Source organism: Plectropomus leopardus, chromosome 5 (assembly GCF_008729295.1).
Source record: "Plectropomus leopardus isolate mb chromosome 5, YSFRI_Pleo_2.0, whole genome shotgun sequence".
Lineage (NCBI taxonomy): Eukaryota > Metazoa > Chordata > Actinopteri > Perciformes > Serranidae > Plectropomus > Plectropomus leopardus.
The window spans coordinates 37,317,395-37,339,372 of NC_056467.1; the positions used below are offsets into that span (position 1 = coordinate 37,317,395).

A 21,978-nucleotide genomic window follows, 5' to 3' on the forward strand; every position below is an offset into this window, starting at 1 on the left:
AAGTAAAGTGGCATAGTTATGACCTGACTTTTGTTGAGCTGGTATCCAGTGTTGTGGTCAAAGTCAATCAATATGGGATATAGATGCTCGCGTTTTTCACTCAAGTTTTGTGGTTTAACTGCATTTTTTTAGGCAACAGACCATTTTACCCTTCAAAATAAAAGTGTCACATTGTCACATGACAGAGATCTAAATCTGACATTTATTCACGTATAGTTTATGTGGGACGCAGTGTAAAAACAATTGTAATGCAGCAAAATAACATTTCAAGCAGTGATTACAGTTTGTAAAGGCCTATTTAATGTGTAATTTATGTAAATAGCAGAAGAACCACTGTGTATAATACACACAGACTATATTAAAGTGTAGTCACTGCATGAGTTTTCTTTTTTAACCACTAAATGCATTAAAATGTAAGAGCCTTTTCCCTGACGCTGCAGTGGCTCTCCAACAGCAATCGCACGGGAGCGTGCTCATGCAACCTAACATGCTGAAAACTGGCTGGACGCTCGACGTGCAGCGAGCCAATCACCATTCATCTCCGCCGCTTCTACACCAATCGGGAAAAGTTTTGTCGGTAGCAAGTTTAACTGACCCTTTGCACATGTGAAAGCGCAATAATGGGAAAGCAGTGTTGATTAAAACTTTCAAAATATCGGGATTACAATCACGCGGAAGGTAGATCAGACATGAAGAAGAAGCAGACGGTGTCTGAGGACCCCACAGAGGTAAGACTGACGATATTTATCGTGTTTTTAGCTGATTGGAGGCTACCGCTTCGTTAACACACGGGACAGTAATGTGGTTCAACGTTGTTGCATGCATGCTTCGCCTACAATTTGGCAACTACAACTTTGCTTCTTGTGCAGTGTCTGATTAAGATAAATTAAATGTGTAACAGCTGGGCTACGGTCAGTAATACTTATTATCCAACGTTGGACAAACGCCAGATTTAACGGCACGATAACACAATGCTATTTAGTTAGCTCAGTTTTTAAATTATATCCTGATTATTCTGATTTCTCAGTGGAAATGAATGACAGGGTCGAAGTCAAAGTGTCTTTCTTACACATATATTCTACAGATCTTTTAGTAAATCAGTCAATTTTGCCTGCTACAATCCTAACGTGTAATTGCGTTAAGGTGGAAAGGCCGTCACAAACCTGATGTCTTGCAGCCTGGCATTAGAAAAATACGACTTGTATAGTAACAGGCAAAACTGATGGTTTTTATGAAATGCGGACACCTTTCTTACATTTTCTGAATGGCCGTGTGTATATGCCTGCTTTTAGACAAATGGGTTCAACCACCATCACCCAAAAGGAAGCTTGTAATTTACACAGCTGGAGAAAAATGGCTACTAGTAGGAAGAGAGAACAGGATTATAACTGTTTTGCACTTTCCTTATTTTTAATTAGTCAAGGAATTATGTTTGTGTGATTTTTGGTTTTAATGTATTATGGTATGTATGTAGGCACTGATGTACAAGTAGTTATTTATATATCTTTATGTTATCTTGTTATTATTTATTTAAATTAATGTATTATTAATGTTTATTCATTATAATTATTTACTTTTTTTTAATTTATTTTTTACGTTTACCCATAACTATTTGCTTAATTATATTTGATAACATGTTAGTCTAAGTTTATCCTCATACCAAGAAATATTTGTTATATGGGACCGAAGGGATGGGGTTTGTTGTTTGTTCTGTTTGTTCAAAATGAACAACAAAGCTGATGAACATAATTTGGAGGGGAAAAAAAACAACAAAAAGTTGAATCAAACTGAGCTTCTAAACATTGCTGCCAATACACGTGTTGTTATTTCACAGATGATTCTCTCAGAGAGCCACGAGCAGGAGGAAAATGATGCTCCTGTTAAAGCCAAAAGGAGCAAACCTGAGGAGGCTGGAGGGGAGGAGGTGGTCTATCATCCAGTGAAGCTGTCCAGAAGTGATCTTTACAGACCTCCTACAGCAGAGGAGCTCAACCAGCTGAAAGAAGCGGAAAGCCTGTTTCACTGCAGCCTGCTCAAAATGCAGGTGAGACCTCTTGTTGTCTAATGTAAACAATAACCACACAACCTTTTGCACACTCCGAATAAATGTCCATAATTTATCACCAATAACAGATGGAGGAGCTGCTGAAAGAGGTTGTCCTGAGTGAGCGGAGGAAACGGCAAATCGATTCCTTCATTCAGACAGTCACCAAGCTGCTCCAGAGTGTACCTGAGTCACCAGAGGCCGACGTATGTACTACTGTAATTGTAGGAAATAGGGGCTCATGCTCAAAATAACCAGTCCTGATCTATTAAAAAAAATTGTTGATCAGGCTCAATACTGATCCTTCCGATCCGAACAAGACTTCCTTAGTAGGACACACTTCTTGATTGGGCGTAGAGACTCAATTCCATTCATTAGGCTCAAAATTCACACACATAAACCTATAACCATATTTTTTTTACTCAATCTCTCTCTGTGTTCAGGCAAGTGACCTGTCATGGCTGTCTGGTACAGTTAAAGTCCCTTTCCTCCTGGTACCCAAAACAACAAAGGGCAAGTTCCACATGGCACCTCCTGCTTCTGTGGATCTGGTTGGCAGCTACCCCCTGGGCACCTGCACCAAACCACGCATCATGGTGGACCTGGCTGTCACAATTCCAGCTGTAACTCACTCTCCTCTTTTTAATGTCAATACATTAATTGCAGCATTGAGAGCAATATGCTTAGTCATGTACTGAACGCAGTATGACAACACAATAGTCATTCGATTCTAAGAAATACTGGTAACTTCTGGCTGCTGATCCCTGCTTTGTTAGAATGTCCTCCACCCAAAGGACGTCGTGAACCAGAGATACCCGAGGAAAAGGGCTCTCTACCTGGCTGGCCTGGCCCAACATCTCGCATCCTGCTCTGACATTGGACCCATGCGTTATTCCTGTCTCCATGGCAACAGACTCCGACCTGTTCTGCTGCTGACCCCTCCAGGTATTGAACTTTCAAAGGAACACTTTACCCCCTAAACGATTATTTCTATGTCAATTAGTCAACACTTGCTGTGGAGGGAAAAAAGTTTTTCTGCATGCCTTTGGTGAATGAAAAATCCCCCCAAAAAACCTGAAAATTCCTGATGAATTAAAGCCATAGGGGAATGCTTTTAACTACATCAAAACATCTGCAGTATGTCGCATGCTCAGTACTTCCAGAACACATGTATTTTCACCATAATATTTAAAACTTAGCTTTAGTTTTGGGTTATATGTGATTTGTTGCGTCTCATCTTTCAGGTAAAGAATCCTGCAACTTCACCATACGTGTTCATGCCTGTCCACCTCCTGGATTCTTCAAGCCCAGCCGATTCCATCCACAGAGGAATAATATCCGCACAGAGTGGTACACCGGATTGCAGACCTCCCAGTCTGGTAGGATTGTTCATTTATAGGGCTGGTTCTACAAATATTGTGCATCACAGTTATCCTATCAATATGTATATTTGGGATCATATTGTTTCTCAGTCGCAGTACAATTGAAACATCACTTTAATCAAGACCAATTTATTTTCTTGTCTGTTTGTTGCAGAGAGCAGTGAGCCTCCCACTCCGCATTACAACAGCTCTGTTCTGGGGGATTTACTGCCTAGGGCTCACCTCCAGTTCCTCTCCGCTGTCAGCTCCCAGTGCTCGGCTTTTGCTGATGGGGTGGCTCTGCTCAAAGTCTGGCTTCGTCAAAGAGAGCTCGACCAGGTAGGAGGCTTGAGATGGCTCTCTTAATTGTTGTACTTCTATCTTTGTATTTATTAATCTTCTGACACAGTTTATCACATCACCATCTGGGTTTCTTTCATGTCTTACAGGGCACTGGCTGTTTTAATGGATTCCTGGCTTCAATGCTGTTGGCTTACCTGCTGACCACTCACAGAATCAGTAACTCCATGACAGCCTATCAGCTGCTCCGAAACACCTTAAACTTCCTTGGTAAGAACATTTAAAATCCATCAGAGCAGATTTGAATAAATGGTAACATGAAACACAATGTGATATAAGGTAGTCGTACATATCTCTGTTCTAAGTATCTTGCAACTTGCACACTCAGCATCTACAGACCTGACAGTGAATGGGATAAGCCTCGCCAAAGAGCCTGACTCTACAGCTGTGAGTCATCTAAACCTGTACACGTAGTTTATTCACACACATTTTGTGTTATTAGAATTGTAATCAACTTTATTTTCGATCTTTACCCTGCAGCCATCTCTTGCGGAGTTCCACGATGCTTTTCAAGTGGTATTTGTCGACCCTTCAGGACATCTCAACATGTGTGCTGACATGACTGCTTGTACCTACAAACAGGTAGGTTTTGCAAAAACAAAATGTGTGTTCAAACTAGATCGTTTTTACACTGGTGAGATTAAGCAATAGATTTTTGACAATTTTTTAATTGGTTCTCAGCTGCAGCACGAGGCATCTGTGTCGATGCAGTTCTGGGACGACCCCACGATGGATGGGTTCCACAGCCTCCTCATGACCCCCAAACCCATGATAAGGACAAGCGACCACGTATTCCAGTATGGTTCAATTTATCAGCTAATGCAGTGCAAACTATTTCCATCCAGTCCCTCTTTTATGTACTTCATATGCAGCTTTGTATTGCGTCTCCTCTGCAGCACATATCATTTGTCTAAGGCATGTGTTAACTTCTGCTTTACAAGTTCTGGCTAAAGACAGTTTAGACACCCTCTCATACAAAGTCATTGTCAGAGTCCTAAAGGTCGGGCAGTAAATAGGGTGCTGGTCCGGACATCCTGCACCTCACTTTACATCAAAAGAGTTGGTTTTCATTTCAGAGCAGAATTCTTTTACGTTGTCTTCCCGTTTTTCTTCCTATAAGCTCTTCTGTTTTTCATTTTAAACACAGGTTATGTGAGCTGGTGAAGCTTCAGTCCAGTTGTAAGAAACTGAATCTCCTCAGTGAGCTGATGGACCACAGTGGAAATTACGTCCACACTGCGCTCCCTTTTATTCTGACGCTGCTTCAACGAGGATTGGGCCAAAGGATCCACCTCCTCACCCACTCCCTTTCTCCTGACCCTGAGGTGAGGCATATTTGGTTCGATCTGGCTTAAGATCTGTCTTTGGCAGAAGGTACACACTGACTTTGTGCCTAACTTTACAATAAGTCTAAACCCAGGTTGAATCAGCACTAATACTACTACTGATGTACATGTTTCTGAATCAGCACAGTTCAAAAGTGTCTTACAAAGGAGTGAGTCAAAAATAAACACACATCTAAACTGATGTGCAATCTTTAAATCCCTTTAAATCATGTTTGTTTCATCACAGTGGTCTGTAGAGAGCGAGGCCCCAAAACACAAAGCTCAACCTCCTCTCTCCTTCGGTTTGCTCCTACGGCCGGAGCTTGCAGCGTCTGTCTTGGAAAGAGGCCCCCCTGCAGACAGCCCCAAGGTAACCTCACCTGTCTCTCCTTTCTGCTCGTGTGTGTAGTGTTTTATTTTTGCACCTTTTAAAAGGCTTTTTGTCTTGCATGCCAAAGCCACAAACATGTTGCATGACAATTTAGAATTTATGCTTGTTTTATTAAACTGTTTGTTTTGTAGACTTTTTTTTATCGTATATGTTACCATGCTTGCGTTACAATTCAATATTAACCACAGCAGTGTTCTTCTGCCAGACAGCTGAGTTTCGTCAGTTGTGGGGTTCTCGCTCCGAGCTGCGTCGCTTCCAGGACGGCGCCATCACCGAGGCTGTGCTGTGGGAGGGAGAGAGCATGTGCCAAAAACGACTGGTCCCCAGACAGATCATTGCACACCTGCTACAGCTGTATGTATTTTATCTTTGCGTAGCACATTAACAGACACAACAGACAATCACAATAATACAGTTAATTAGTTTGGTCAGCAAATTTCTTGCTGTGTTGATAATACAAATATCCAATATACTGTCATGCTAACAAAAGAACAGACTAGTGATATTACTTCTTCAGTGTTTCAAATTTTACTGGTGAGTTTAACTCTGATTTGTAGATGAAATACCTGTGTTAAGGTAAAGGTTAAACTGTTAGCAGCCTATTAGATGGTTGGGTATGTCTGATGTTTGATGCAGAATGAGAAGGATTTGCAGTGACATTTACTCAGATATTTCTGACTTAATGTCCCCATTGGCTAAGTGTCCCCTTTTTAAAGCCAGGAGGGTCACATCCAGAGAGGTGATGAGACAAATCACTGTGTTTTAATGATGGGAACTTAATTTATAGGTAAGTTATAGTTAGGTATTTGACTGCAGCTCACAGTCACTGTTGAGGGAAAAGTTTTCATTGACAGAAAAAAAAAAAAGAATTTTGTAGCCTTATTCGCACCAGCATTTACAACATACCAACAGTTAAGAGTACCTGCCATCTTCCCCATCTTCTCTCCTGTAATGTCTATACCTAACTTGCCCCCTAGCACCTTACAGTAACCTTATAATTGGTATAGGAAATCAGTGCACTTCTCCATCATGTTTGGTCATGCAAGTTACGCATTTCTGTTAACGAAGATCATCATGTCGACATGCTCTGGGTTCAGTCTTGTACGCATCGTTGCAAAAGTTTGTCCAGCCTCGGACAATAAAGACGGTAGTGATACTCCAGGTATACATAAATAGTGTCTCGCCAGAGTGGCCAGTTTGGGAAATCTCGGTCCATTTACCCTCCACCAGTCAAGCGGGTTTATGTCCAGTGAGGGAGCAATGTCTCTCAAGTAGTAATCTACCTGAGCTTCCGAGTCCGTGGCATAGGATGAGCTGTAGTTGTCACCTAGAAGCAGCATCATAGTGTTTTTGGTGTCGCTTCTCAGTTGTGAGGGCATAGTCACCTGGCTGATGTCAGGTGTGACCAGGATCTCCTGCTGTTCATCCTTTGCGCCCACAGTAGTTGTGATCACATCTAATTTTGAAACCAGTTCATGCAGTTTAACCTTTGCGGCCAGCCTCCCTGTTGGGGTCAGGAAGCTGAGGTGTTTGTGTCGAGGGTCCAGCATCGAGGCAATAAGAGCTGGTTTGGAGGCGAGATCATTAGAGTCAACCTGCGAACAGTGAAAATACATTTTTAAAGAATCATGATAAGGGAATGCAGATTATTTAACTCAATCAGCATCAGCAGGTAACAAATATATTTGCATGAAAGCGCAAATTGATTACTTTTTGCCTACCTCCATGTGATTTCTAAGTGATTTCTGAACTTTCAGCTTGAACTCAGAGACTTGCTCAACGTCATTCTCCTTTGGCACAAGGTGGGTCTGAATGAGGCTGAACGTGATTGGGTAGATGTTTGAAATGGACACTTCAGTTTCCGCAGATATGACCGTCGTTGCCCATTTCAGCGTTGCCAGCACAGGTGTGAAATTCTCAATGATTTGCCAGCAATCGTCTTCGATCTCAAGGATCTGGGCCTCCTGTCTGTTGGTGATTGTGCGATCAGAGAGCACCGCTTTAATTGCCCACCGCTGTTCAAGTAACCGTTCAAACATATCACAGATTGTGTCCCATCTAGCTTTGCTCGACTGGATGAGCTTGTGCTGTGGCAGGCACATCTGAACTTGCTTCTGCTCCAAGGCCTCACTTGCCAGCAAGTTGTGATTGAAGTGCTTAACTAGTTTCCCTGCAGCGACGATGATGCGGACTAGATCCTCACTCAGCCCATCACTCACTGCTAGCTGCAATGTGGTGGCAAAGCAAGTTGCATAGTCCCAGGTGACACGGGCACACGCATGTGTCGACAGGATGTTCTGTGTGTTGTTATGAACACATGCCGTCACTTTCCCAGCAATACCCCAGGACTGCACAGTGCTGAGAAGCCGCTCTGTGACACTGTCAGTAGTAAGGTGGCCGTCTGATGATAGCTTGTGTGTCTGCAGCACAGCTGACCTCCCCTGCCAGTCCTCTGTTATGAATGAGCAGAAAACTGTGATGTACCTCTGGTATGGGAGGGCTGTCCAGAAGTCAGCAGTGAGAGCCACTTTCTCCACTCTGCTCAGCTGCAGCACAAGCTCCTCCACCTTCTCATGAAAATGGCCCTCAACAAGGCGTGCTATATCACCAGGAGATGGCATTTTATAATTATGCACAGTGTGTGTAAGCAGCTCACGAAAACCATCACCAGTCACCACGCTGATGGGAAGCATGTCCTTCTCTATCATCCTGGAGATGAGCTCAGTCACCTCTGCATGTGTTGCCAGCGACACCCCATCATTGGGCATGGTGTCCGGGTGCTTGTTTTTGATGTGGTACATCATGCTGGTGGTGCTGCTCCTGTATTTCAGCTTTGTGTCGCACATCGTGCAGTGCACCTCGTCGTCCACTTTGATGAAAATGTCCCACACAGAGCTCCGCTTCAGGCGCTTCCTCTCTCCATAGTCCCGCTCAGGGGGGTTGGCAGTCATATTTAAATTAGGTGGCATGATGGCAACCTGCATGACGTCTGAATTAGCGGCGCTCTCCTCCTCCATGCACTGAACGGTGCAAATCACCGGTTTCTCATCCTCGTCTATGGGCGCAGTGGACGGATGGTGCCTGCTCATGTGGTTCATCATGGAGCTGGTGGCTCCGCCGCAGTACTTCAACGTAGCGTCACATTTCATGCAGCGGACGAAGTTCCCCACTTGTTCAAAGCAGTCCCACACAGAGCTTCGTCTCCTCCCCGTGCGCTTCATTTTGTTTCGTGGAGCTAACTAGCGTCTGGAAATGTTATTTACGTTAGCGAGCTAGCTAATGTTAGCGGTTAGCGTCAAGTGCCATCGCTAAAATGGGTCATAAAAAGCCGATTTGCGAGCCGCGTCATTTGTGCATATGCCCTTACAGAATACGACAGTGATGTGGGTGTAGGTATCAGTCTGCTGATGCTTCTTTCTTAAACAGAAAATAATGCATTTATTGTCCATCAGGCATGCAGATATCCCCGAATCCTGTATGCGATATGTGGGGGCGATGGTGGATGACGTCATTAAAACGGGAAGTGAGGTAAATGTCAAATCGTTAAGATTGAATTTTTTAATTTCTTTTTTAAACAAAAAATCTTAGAAAAATCAAAATAAAGTCGATGAGATTCATTGAAAACAAATAAAATAGCGTCTTTTTTATGTTTTATGTGATGGATATTGTATGAAAATCCTGCTCTCTTTTGATTTAACATTGTAAAGTTGTTGCTTTTTTTATTAAACTTGTGCTTTTTTGTGTTCCTGTTGGAGTATATCTTGTGTTAACTGTGCAATGCTTTTCTATTATGTTGTTTATTTCCTGAGATGTTGTAATGTTTATATTATTGGTTGCTGTTCAATCAAAAAAATGATGCAGGCCGACAGAGGTGGTAGTCAGTGTTACTGATTCATCACTAAATAAATATGGTTATGTGTATGTACCTATAATACATCCATGGTATGTACAGCATTTGTTTGACATGTATTTTGCTCTTCAGTTGTCTAGTACTGGAGAGGAGGAGAGCTTACTGGTGGTTCAGTCCTACGATGACTTGAGTAGAAAACTTTGGAGGCTGGAGGGTCTGCCTCTGTCAATCACAGCAGTGCAAGGAGCCCACCCTGCGCTCAGATACACACAGGTAAAACATCTAGATCTTAACAGGGAACTGCTCTTGTTAGTGCAGTGGTAAGTAGTGGTCATAATATGTCAGTAATTTGCATTATTTTAAACACCACAGCAAATACAACTCAAGTTCAGAGAAGTTTTGCAAAGTTGTTAATAGCTGAGGTTATTGTAAATTGTGAATTTGACTTTATGACACTTCTAACATGTAATCTGTGTCTTGCAGGTCTTTCCCCCTTCGCCACTGAAGCTGGACTTTTCCTTCTTTGACAGAGAAAAGACTTCAAGATCATTGGTACCAAAGCAGGACAAACCCTGCCCTGCTTATATCACCCCTATCACAGGTCAGCGTTTCATCCACCAGCAGCTACTTTAGAAGCTGTTAACTCTTGTTAAATATGTCGCAAACTACATCTAAACTTAATTTCTTTACCGTCTGCAGGAGAAAATGTTTTTGACTGAAACATAACTTCCTTGGTTTCTGTAATGTACCTGGTTAGTCACAGACATTTAGCAGTTCGTACTCTTAACGAACAAATTGGTAACCTTGATCTTACAGTGATCTGTCACATGGAGGGGAGCGGAAAATGGCCTCATGACCGCCTCGCCATCCGCCACATCCGAACTGCCTTCCACATCCGCCTGGGAGAGTTACTGAAGAAGCACCATAATTATACGTGCAGGCCGTGCCCCACACACCTAGATGTCTGGAAGGTATTTTTTTGAGTTTGTACAGGTCCCACACTTGTCTGTAAACTGGAATGTGGTTTCTGTGGAATCTAATTATAAGTTTGTGGTATGTCCCAGCAAGTTTGGCACAGTGTTTTACTTTAATCACAGTATTCTGTTCATTTATGCTTTTTACCCCCTTTTTTTATGCATCCAGGATGGTTTGCTGTTCCGCATCCAGGTGGCATACCATCGTGAGCCTCAGGTGCTGAGGGAGAGTGTTAATGCAGAGGGTCTGCTGGTCGTAAGAGACAACGAGGAGGCTCAGGCTCTGGAGATGGCCACCGTTCACAAGCCTCTACTCACCAGCACATTGCACGGGTAAAATTAAAACAATAACAAAAGGTAGGGTCAGGAATTAGGGATGTAGGGCTCCTTCTGGTTCCCCCAGTCTTTTCAACCCTGCATGTTGCTGTTGTAAACAATAAAGCAGTTATTTTTGCTTATATGTTTTCACTTTCTTTAACCTTGTCCTAGTTTACCTCCTTTCTGTCCCCATATTTTTGTTTCTTTCCCGATTCTTCATTATTTGGTTTACCCTGCATGCACCATTTCCTCATATTGGCTCCATCTTATACATCTCATCCTGTTGTTGGCAGGCTCCAGCAGCAGCACCCATGTTTTGGGGCAGTGTGTCGCCTAGCCAAACGCTGGCTTGGGGCTCAGCTCTTCAGTGAAGACATCACAGAGGACACAGCAGACCTGCTGGTGGCGTCGCTTTTCCTGCAGCCTGCACCCTTTACTCCTCCCGGGTAACTACCGCTTCGATATTTTAATAATCTGTCCTCCTCATCAGTTTCATTTGTGGAATTATTTTTTGTTACTTCCTTTTTTTCGTTCAGTAGGTCATGTGAATGACTTTGTGTCTTCCTCAGTTCTCCACAGGCTGGCTTCCTTCGTTTCCTTCATCTGCTTTCTTCCTTTGACTGGAGGAACAACCCGCTGGTAGTTAACCTCAACAACCAGCTTGCAGGCAAGCACACACACACCTTTTCCGTCTGTCACACACAAACAAATCCCCCCCCCAGCCTCGTTCTATATACAAACCGGACATGCTTTAAGAACCCGCTCGTATTGGTCGCTGTTTCAACACCAAGTTTAATTGTTCATTTCTGTGTCACGTGCAGCTGCCGACTACACAGAGATCAAGAATGACTTCATGGCCTCCAGGGAGTCTCTGCCCGTCATGTTTATAGCTACGCCTAAGGACAGAAAACAATCTATGTGGACTAAGCGAGCACCTAGTGTACAGGTCAGTGGACACAAACACAAGTACACAACTCACACAACAACACATTTAATAGATCAGCTCTCAATGCTGAATTGAAGAATTATTAAATATTACAAATGGTCAGTAACAGGGGAAAAAACACAAATTTGAATACTTGGGAACTGGGAAATCAAATGGATCACAAGCTTATAAGTCTTTTTTAACACAGAGAGAATCACAAACAGCGGTGCAGAAAGGAGTTGCATGTTCGCGGCAGAAAGCAGTCACATAGTTTCCCGATCCTGGAGCCTTTCCTTAGTGCACACTGGTCTCCTGGATCACACTGCAAAGATATGACACCAAATTAAATCAAGATGAAAAGATAACAAACATATTGCTCTTAACAGATTGACCTGACTGATTTTAGGAATTGAAATAATTAAAGATGGGCTGAGATGTTGGTTTACATACCACAGGCAGATATCCTTGCCTTTTTCTTAGAGATGGAATATGATTGTTCTGAAGTCTTTCCAAAACACCATGTAAATCATTGATCTGGAAACAAAGAAATGTTATGTATTACTTTACTTAACATTAGAATACCACCAGATTATCAAAAAAATAAACAATAGTATTGGGAGACCATCAGGTGTAGCTCACCAGTTGCTTTTCATTGCTGTCCTCAGTCGTAGTGAAATAAGTTAAATATTTAGATTTGTATTCCTCTGTTTGGACTTGACCGTAGCTGTAGAGGAGTCCAGTGGCACACAGTAGTGTACAGAAATGATAAACACACCAGCCTCCCATGCTGCGTAGCTGACCCAGATAAGCTTCCTGTGTTATCCGGCCTCACTCTCCCTACAAACCCAACATTAAAAGTGAGCCTCTCCCAGCATCCTCCTTTATAACAGTGGGGGAGAACAGGAACTTTGTGCTCTGTGACGTCCTTACACAGACGTCATGAGGCCTAATTCACCACTACAAGTTTTTTCTTGAATTTGTTCTTGAGAAAGATCCGAAGAAAAGTCTACATCAGATTCATGTTGTGTTCTTAACCGCAGAATTTTTCGTATCTGTGTTTTAATATAAGAGGAATCCCCTTGTCCTCGTAAATTGAAAGTGCCCGTCATTTAATCTTAATTAGCATACAGGGTAAACACCCCGCCAATCGCCATAAAAAGACACGAGACTGCAGAGCCATCTGCACACATAGAAATTGAAAAGAAAAGTTGAAAGAAATCAAGAATGCCCAAATGAAAGTCTGAAGAGGGTGTGTAACACGAGACTCCAAGCATTTTAAAAAAAAAATGTCAGTCGCTCTGGAACAGAGGCACTCCTACAGGAAGTGAACACTAAACAAGCTGTAATGTGTAGTAACATCAGTAAGTGATATAAAATATCACAAAAAAACAATGCATTGAATGCTATTGGGTATCAAGTGAATGCTGTATCTGCATAGTTCATTAAGTTTTTTTAAGGGTTTAATCTTAAATCTGAGGCCAAAAAAGAAATTGACAAACACAGAATAGATTTTGACCATGGAGGGGGCTTGCCTTAATCATTCGCTGCAAATAGATTTATGTGGTCCTCTTTAAGGTACCATCTGCAGCACCTGTGAGCAGCAAAAGGCTTGTTTGGGCCTATAAATGGTGTGATCAGTCACTATTTGTTGGATAACAGTGTTAGTGGAGTGATTATTTGTTTTAAAAAACCATAATGCTTTGTAAAGTAATTATTAAAAAATAATATTTATTATGAAATTATAGTTGCAATTTAAATCCTAAAATATTATACAACTGTAGAAATGAAAAGAAAAAGAAAAACACATCTACCAATTATTTTTGCACAAATGTGTTAGCATTTGTAACATTCTTTTCTTTTCCACGAAAAAAAATCCCAAATAAGAAAAACAGATGGATGTCAGAATCTCCATGAAAACTGTGTTTCAAGGAGAAATTTCTTTAAAGAAAAAAAAGGGAAAAAATGGAAAAGTTTTCTCAAATCAAATAGCTGAGGTGAAAGAATGATCCCAATTCACTCTCTTGGTTGTAGTTCTCAATGCCTCAGAATGACCACTAGGGAGCAGATTGGGATTATATGAAACTGTTAACAGAATGAGTATTGGAGTTTCTCTCAGAACACACAAGATCCTTTCCATCAACAAAATACCTTCATAACCTCAAAAATGTTAATCGGTTTTGCACATGTCATGATTTATAACTGAACCTGATAGAGATTTCAAGTTAGTTTGAATCAAAGTACAAGTTTTATATTTCCCTGGTGAGTGAACATGGGTTATAATCTGCATCATCTGCCTAACTGCAGTAAAAAAAACAACGTAGTAGTAGCAGAGGTACAAGTTCTACCTGAAGGAAATGGTACCTGTCATTACTGTAGGTTACATGCTGATGTAAATGGGCTTAAGTACCTTTAAATAAAATCCTAAATTGATAGAAGACTACAAATTAGCACATAATAGTATAATAATGACAATACGGTGGAATTTCAAGTACATTTTTGGTATAGCTTTATGTAATTTTAAATTGTCAAAATGACAAACTGGACGACCTCCCCTTCCTGCAGTGGATCACTGCTATACGCCATTCAGGGGCTGTATTCTGGAGAAGCAACCATACAACTGTCTTCTTGGGGTTGGAATATGTGAACAGTTAAATCATTCCACAACCAGAAAGCATAAATTTCCAGAACCATCCAGAAACGTGGAGAATTATAAAAGCAGCAGCCAAGAATGTAAGAAAATGCAAAAAAGGACTAAATTGCAAAGCGCAAGTTAAGGAGCTGATACGATCCCTTTTTGCTGGAGTTGTACCTTCTATAATTCCATGGGACAAATAAATGATTAACTAATTTACAGCAGAGTGTGTGTAGTTGGCGTCGCCAGTATACAGTTGAGCCCAGAACACACGTTAAGTTAACTCTAACGCGTGTCCTCATGCTACCTGTGTTGTGTTGCAGCTATATTTGCACTAATGCAAAAAACATATGGGTGTGCTTTGATCAGATGGGTTGAAACAAATACATTAGGCGGCTCCTTTTAACACAACAATTGCTGGATATTGCTTTACATAATGTTGTCCATGTTGTTATTGCCTTTTTGCATCTGCAATTGTTGGGCATGTCGTATGTGTTCTGAGAAACTGGGAAATGGAAATCCCAGTGCTCACTGATAGCTGTTCGACCACAATGGTGGTCTATATATTATATGATATGTCACAGTATTTTCAGTGGGAATGCTCAGAAATGTCCAAAGCTACCATGTTTAACCATTAGGTATTCTGTTTTGGTCGTGTGTCTTCAGATGCTGCAGCGTGTGGTGATGGTGGCTGCGGAGAGTCTGAAGTTACTGGAACATCAGCTAATGGACGGTAGCCAAATACAAGATGTCAGGGTTAGTAAAAAAAAAAAAAAAAAACAAACTTAAAAGCTCCTATTTACTTTTGCCTTAATAAATGGTCCACAATCTGAAGGAATTCTGATTTAATGTTTCAGCGTTTTGATGCATTTGTTTTTGCAGGTGGTCATGCGCCCTCCTCTGGATGCCTACGATGTGTTGATTCACCTGAACCCCAAGCAGGTTCCCCTACTCGCTCAAGCAGTGGACCCTCCGACTGTTAACTTCAGCAGGGGCCTCATGACCGGCAGTGTGGCCCAGTCTGGAGGGCCCCTGCCTGTCGTCGACTACAACCCCGTTGCCCTCTACTTGGCAGAGCTCAGGGTGAGTCTTATCTGTTAGGGATAAACTTCAGATTAAAAGGAAGGTGTGGTGTTACTAACGCCTTGTTGACACAGGATGCGAGGAAAGCTGTACAGCAGGATTTGCGCATGCAAGTTGGCGCAAGGCTCATCAGCCCCAGAAAATATCCTATGTGGCCTCCAGCGGCTTCCTGACCATAAAAATTAATTACTGTCAAAGAGAAATACCCAGTGGCACTAGGCTGTACTTGCATTGTTCACAACACAGGTAGATTTCCTAGAAACAATGATCACATTTCTTTAACCTTTTTTAGTTCAGCAGTTATTTACCCTGGTCCTCACCTTCTCCATACACTGTTTTGCTCACAACTCTTATGGTTAAAGGTGCTTATGCATCATTCAAATCATATCTGCGATTCAGAGTCCGAGCCAGGATCAGAAAACATGGACGTGGCTGAGCCTGGCCGCTACCAGCCAACGGTGCTAATGGTGTAAACAGTGCTAGCAACAGAAACAGTGCTGACAGAGCTAATAGCGTTAAGGTTGGAGGAACTAAAAAAAACAGCACCTGATGAAACATTTTTCAATAAGGTGGAGCAGGTAGGCTAATAAAACAAATATATACTATACTATTTAAATATGAACAATCTACTACTTTCCACCTTTTCCTCTCCACATCTCTTTTCCATATAACAACATCAAAGATGAACATTACACATGAAAACCAACTACATTTTCACATTTTTCAACCATTTCTGCGACTAACTTCAATATGTTAGTCAAAGAGTTGATTACAAGCAGAGATCACACTGTTTTTCAGGAAGCACAGCAAGCTCTTCATCACATAACTCTTGTCCTTTTTAGATTTTCGTTTAAAAAACTGTAGCCAGAGGTGAAAGATATAAATGGCAAATGTAGTGAAGTAAAAAGTGGATTACTGGCTCAAAAGTATCCTCGTGTAAGGAATAGAATAGTAGTAGTATAGTATAGTTTAAAAAAAAAAAGAAACAGGTTCCTGAAAAACTACTTTTTTAATCATGTGCATTGCTTGTTATCTGTTACTAACCACCCCTGGCAGACTGTCTACCACAACAAAGACTTACGCCACCATTATTCCACTTTATTTTTACATGGCAAATTGTTGTTGTTGATTTTTGCTGCTATATCAATGCTCTGAATGTTGTATACAGCCCCTTTAAAAACATTTCTCAGACAAGGTCTTGCGTTTTTTGGCAGTCTGGCCATAGGGCCTTTCTCTCTGTCTCCTTTATTACTCCTTCCCTTATTAGTGCGATGTGGGCTACGATAAGCAGTCAATACATGTCTAATGTTGTGCACAGTATGAACAAGTCTACACATGAACATTAATGAAAAGTCAAAGCAGACAGACTAAGAGCCGATGACTAGACCAGGCTCATCAAACCGAGCTTGTTCAATCTAACAGCTTGTGGAGGACAGTTTGGCAACGAAATGGAGTCTGTTATCTAGTGTCCTGGACTTCTACTGCATCTTCTTACCAAACTGATTTTCAGGAGGCCTTCGGAGACCTGGCCCTCTTCTTCTCTGACCCTCATGGTGGAACAGTGATCGCAGTTTTATGGAAGCCAAAGGCCTTCTTACCATTGCCCTTTAAGGTGAGTCATTTCCTCTATCTGAAAGCATCAATATGTAAACAAGCCTTTTTGACTGCCAACAGCTTGCTTTGTTGCACCATGTGTCTCCCTCACCTTTGCCATCCTCTTTTTACTCCAACATCAGCATCCACCATTCTGAACTGATGTTTTTCTTCTTCAGACGTCGCAGCTGTCTGCTCGGAGTGTACAGGTGGCTGGGGAGGAGGCAAGTACAGTTCCCAATGTCGAAGCAATACTGGAGGACTTCCGGATTATGGGAAAGGGCTTGATTAAATCAGTGGAAGCCAGGACTGAAAAATGGTCATTTTAGACACACCGTTTTTACCAGGTACATTACACTGTATTACATTACTGTTGTTTTGTTCGTGCCTGACCTATCAACAAATCAATGTCAACATCAATGCATTTCGGACATCTTGTTCACAATATTATTAATTAATATTAATATTAATGTTGCTGTTAAAGATCAGTAGCATGTTTGTTTTGGTGAAGCTGTTTCATGTCTAATAAATGCATCTCTAGTCTTATGATTTATGTTTGATTCCTTTGCCTTTGTGAAAAGAAAATGATGAGTATATAATTGGTGATTACATTATGGATGGCAAAATAATACAGACTTGGACCATTCATTTACAAATAATCTTAATTGAACTTGGAGTTTAGTTATGCTGTTACGATAGAGCTGAAATGATTCGTTGATTAATAAAAAAATAAAAATATCAGCAATAATTTTGATAGTAGATTTATTGTGTAAGTCAGTTTTCAACAAACTTCTAAAATGTGAAGATTAGTTGTTTTCTTTGGTAGTAAATTGAATACATTTAGGTTTGGACTGTAGGTTGGACAAACGGTGCAATCTGAATGCTTCAGTTGAAGATCCTGGAATGGTAATGGTCATTTTTTGAATATTTTCTGATACATTATTGACCATATAAAATACGTTTAACTAATAATCAATGGGACAGTTGCTTGCAGCTCAGAGTTGCAGTTTTGCGTAAATCAATAAATCATGAAACTGGTTGTTAGACATTAAAAACAGGACTCAGGTTTCCATGAGTCTCCTGTTGACAGTATTTGACACTTTCAGACACATATTCACTGCTTCTAAGAAACTCAGGCATAGGGATTGTCTCACTCCTTATTTTTTTAGGAAAACTGTGATGGAGGTTCACAGCCAAAACTTTAAAGTCATTGTTACTATAAGCAAGATAATAATCACGAAAGCAGTAGACAGGGGATAATAACTAGCATAATCAGTTTCAGCAGAAGTATATTAAATGGAACTGAACATCAAGAATCTGACAAACATATAAAAGTGTTTTATGTCTGTTCTAAATTTCTGGTTAGTTGAAAACTCCAGCATAATGGCTGTGTCACAATCCTTAAGAGTACCAGTTAATTTGCTTTCAGACAGGCGCTACAGTCCCTGAAAATGTGTTTAAAATACGAGATTGGTGTTAAAGAAAAAAAACAAAAAAAACAGATTCTTCATAAATTACTGACATTATTGCTCCACTGCTTCCAAAACGCAGCTCTGGGGATCAACATACTCCACCGATTTACCAGGAAGTGGAGTACTGTTGAAATTTTACTTGATACACTGAGGCTTTGAGGTCACAGTTTCCAGTTTCTGCCTATACTTGTCATTTCTGCTAAATTAACCTACGTAAGAAAGGTGGATGTGAGCTTTCACAACCTTGGTGACAATCAACAAGCAGGTGATGCAACAATAAAACGTTTCCTTGCCATCTGCGACATGTAAATACAGGCTGACAGTTTCGTTCATAAACAGTAAAACTGCTGGTCTTCAGTGGTCCTTTGATAATAAATTGTAAGTGGACCTGTGTGTGATAATCTATAATAACCTGGATTCAGGGAGGGTTTATAGTACTTAAAGGTGTTCAGTGTTTGGAGTTGCGTGATAGTCTCTCTCTCTCTGGCTGTCTTTGAGGCTTGTCTAAGATTTCACTTGTACTTCCAGCGGTGACTGAAAGGGCAATAAAATCTGAGATGCAGGTGAGGGTTGTGATTAGCGTGAGTATAAATTGTAGTCGAAGAGTGATGAGATTCCTGTCTCTGTAACATTATGTTCTTAACACAATAGTCCCTAATGTAATCAAGTAAAATGTGTGCAAAACGTCTGGACAAATGCAAGATGGTAATACTGTTTCTAATTTATATATAATTATTGCATCATTTGTTAACTGTGGGCATCTGTGGCTCAGAGGTAAAGCGGGTCGTGGATCGTCCTCTAATCGGAAGGTCAGCGGTTCAATCCCCGGCTCCTCTGGGCAACATGTCGTAGTATCCTTGGGCAAGATACTGAACCCCAAATGGCTCCCAATGCCATGTCAATGGAGTGTGAGTGCGTGTGAATAATTACTGAGTAGCAGGTGTCACCTTGTAAGGTAGCCTCGGCTACCAGTGTGTGAATGGGTTAATGTGATAATGTAGTGTGAAAGCACTTTGAGTGGTCAATAAGACTAGAAAGGCGCTATACAAGTACAGTCCATTTACCATTTTTATGAATTTGTTCAAAGAAATGTGACACTTCAATCAAAAGCAGAGATCAATTTATTGAGTCCGAGGCATCAAAATTCAACTGCAGAAACAAAAGCTAATCCATACGATGGTCTGCGGCATAGCAAAGGTCTGCAAGTGTGTTTGTAACATCATTGTGAGCTTAGCCGTGAACAACACAGCATATAAAACTTCTTACGACACATTTGGCTGTGTCATAGGATGTGTCTGTGTTTGTGTCTGCAGCTGTTGACAGAGGAGCATGTTGTTTTGATTACAGTCCAGCTTAATTATAGAGAAAGTGGAGAAAGTGGAAATGTACCAGAGACAAGCTAAATGCACCACACGCAGGACTCAGTACAACATTTAGACAGTGATATAAATCAAATCATCCAATTTGACTGATGTTTAATCGTATGCCTCTTATATATATTATACAATTATCTGTAAGTTCTTGTCTGGCTGCAAACAAATGTGAGTCTACGTTCGTTTTACAAATCCCTTTTGGAGTGATTCATCGATTACAAGACGCTGCCAACCTGATCTTGAGAGGAGCTAACAATGACTCTGCAATTTGGTGGTTGTTATTAGTCAGTTAGTCAGTTAGTCAGTTCTGTCATGATGCGACATGACTGCTGATTTCTCTTTCACACAGTTTAGACTGATATCACGGGGCTATTTGTTCTGCTAAAAACTGTTGAGCGAAGACTCATTGAGTGGATTGACACATTTTTCTTTTTTTTAACAAGGCTGTCTGTCTCAAAGGTCCAGTGTGTCAGATTTAGGGAGATTTAGTGTCGTCATCTAGCAGTGAGGACTGACAACCAGCTGAAACTTGTCATAATAAGAATTCCTTTAGTTTAGGATGTTTCTGTGATGTGATATGTTAACAAAGGTAGAGCATTTTGCTGCAGCATAACATATAATAGATTGTTGTTTTATAAAACACTCCTGCAATTTTACCTGATAACAACAGAACAACAGACAGAAGACTGCACTTACCCCATTGAGAATGATGTGTTAAATGTGTGTAATTGAGTTCACAGCTAAAATATAGCACTTTTCTATGAATCACAAACCCGGCTAGCAATTTTTGGTTCTAAAAATGTTCTGAGAATGATACTATGCAATGTTCTAATAATGCTCGCTGGCAATTTTTCTTTTAGTCCCCAGAATGATGTTCTTTAGGACAGGATAACATTCTATTTTAAAAAATCCCAAACATGTTGAGTGATAACCTTCTTAAAATGTTTTTGATAGCGCCAGACTTCATCAAAATCAAACCCAGGCTTTCTTTTACAGAAGATGTTTTGAGGAAAAGCACAGGCGTAAATAATGAAATTAATGACAGCTGATTTGATGTCAGAGTCCTTGTATCCTGCATACATGCTCACTGTCCCTCTCACAGGATAATGATGTAAAACACTGCATTCAAACATTGGAAAATAATGCCGATTCAGCAGCAGTTATTACTTTCATTGGCCTGTCTTCTTTGTTTACACAACTAATGTAAGACTGCATGCTGTGAATTTATCCCGGGAAATGCTAATCTTAACAGTCATCTAGCTAAGTTACACTGGTGAAAAGAGCGTTTACCTTAATATTAACATTAACATTAACAACAGATTTATAACAAGAATATAATATTTATCATTTTGCGTTCTTAACTACTTTAAATGACACACGTGTTATGTATACTCCAAGTATCCCTCACAATTGTCATATGTTGCATTGAATGTGTAAAGCTATTTAATAGTGGAGGAAAGAGCGATGTGGTGAAGCCAACTGTGTGTGTATGTTTTTAATGATGTTAAAATGAAACTACTTGTGTTAGCACAAAACATTTGTATAAAGTTTTTAAAGCACATTAGCCTACACTTAAGTAATGCCATTCTGGGGACACAGAAAATACCTCGCTACTAAAGACATTTTGAGAATGGGAGGGCATAATGTTCCTACCTTATAGTTTAAAAATAAATAAACAAGGGTTATCTGCAAACATTTTTAGGATGTTTTTAGAGAATGTTACCCTACCTTTAGAAAGAATGTTGAAGGAACTAAAAAAAAAAAATTGCTGCTGAAAACATTATGGGAACTTGCACTGTAACATTCTAACAATGTTTTTAAAACCAAAAATTTCTAGCTGGGAAGTTTTTAGCAGCCAAATTATCCACTAAGGTCTCTTCTTTCCCAAAACAAATGGACCACATGATTTAATTTAGCAGAAACACAGTATAAAGCAGTTTAAAAAAAAAATCTGTGTTTTTCTGGCACTGTTCTTCGCGGAGGGGCTTCTAACTGTGGTGGTTGACGTGTTAAACACAAAAAATGTCAAAACGCAAATGTCCCTATCTAGACCTAGTGTTTGGTGTGTCTGTTCTGGGCTACAAGGTGGTACATGGCGATCTGTGGGGACGAGGACCCACCCCCTAGATATAAATGACTTGTATTATATTCCATTTGTGCCAATATATCCCCCTAAATCCTACACACAGGGCTCTTAACAAATCAAAAAGGGGAAATCTGAAACAATGAACTGAAGAGTTTCCTGTGCTACTTCAAGGACCCTTGACCTGCAGTGAA

General features: G+C 40.7%; 3 protein-coding genes across 3 annotated transcripts; 1 reads left to right on the plus strand and 2 right to left on the minus strand.

Annotated features, from left to right (window-relative positions):
• The first annotated feature begins 386 nt into the window (after positions 1–386).
• On the plus strand, positions 387–17,405 carry LOC121943128 (nucleolar protein 6-like). The gene is made up of 26 exons (XM_042486548.1): positions 387–728; positions 1,835–2,044; positions 2,134–2,250; positions 2,488–2,667; positions 2,821–2,989; positions 3,289–3,423; positions 3,581–3,744; positions 3,855–3,975; positions 4,094–4,152; positions 4,246–4,347; positions 4,447–4,562; positions 4,913–5,090; positions 5,338–5,460; positions 5,687–5,835; positions 8,934–9,009; positions 9,464–9,604; positions 9,815–9,932; positions 10,148–10,302; positions 10,475–10,638; positions 10,917–11,069; positions 11,193–11,290; positions 11,445–11,569; positions 14,847–14,936; positions 15,063–15,263; positions 16,774–16,875; positions 17,036–17,405. Exons 1-26 carry the CDS (start codon positions 690–692, stop codon positions 17,183–17,185), a joined length of 3,435 nt encoding a protein of 1,144 aa, XP_042342482.1. The 5' UTR covers positions 387–689; the 3' UTR covers positions 17,186–17,405.
• Positions 6,359–8,922, minus strand: LOC121943134 (E3 SUMO-protein ligase ZBED1-like). Its single transcript, XM_042486562.1, has 2 exons — positions 7,203–8,922; positions 6,359–7,076 (listed from the first exon to the last, which is right to left on the minus strand). The coding sequence occupies exons 1-2, from the start codon at positions 8,700–8,702 to the stop codon at positions 6,528–6,530; spliced, it is 2,049 nt and encodes a 682-aa protein (XP_042342496.1). The 5' UTR covers positions 8,703–8,922; the 3' UTR covers positions 6,359–6,527.
• Positions 11,685–12,390, minus strand: LOC121943149 (cocaine- and amphetamine-regulated transcript protein-like). The gene is made up of 3 exons (XM_042486583.1): positions 12,188–12,390; positions 11,999–12,082; positions 11,685–11,870 (listed from the first exon to the last, which is right to left on the minus strand). The coding sequence occupies exons 1-3, from the start codon at positions 12,332–12,334 to the stop codon at positions 11,763–11,765; spliced, it is 339 nt and encodes a 112-aa protein (XP_042342517.1). The 5' UTR covers positions 12,335–12,390; the 3' UTR covers positions 11,685–11,762.
• Positions 17,406–21,978: the final 4,573 nt, after the last annotated feature.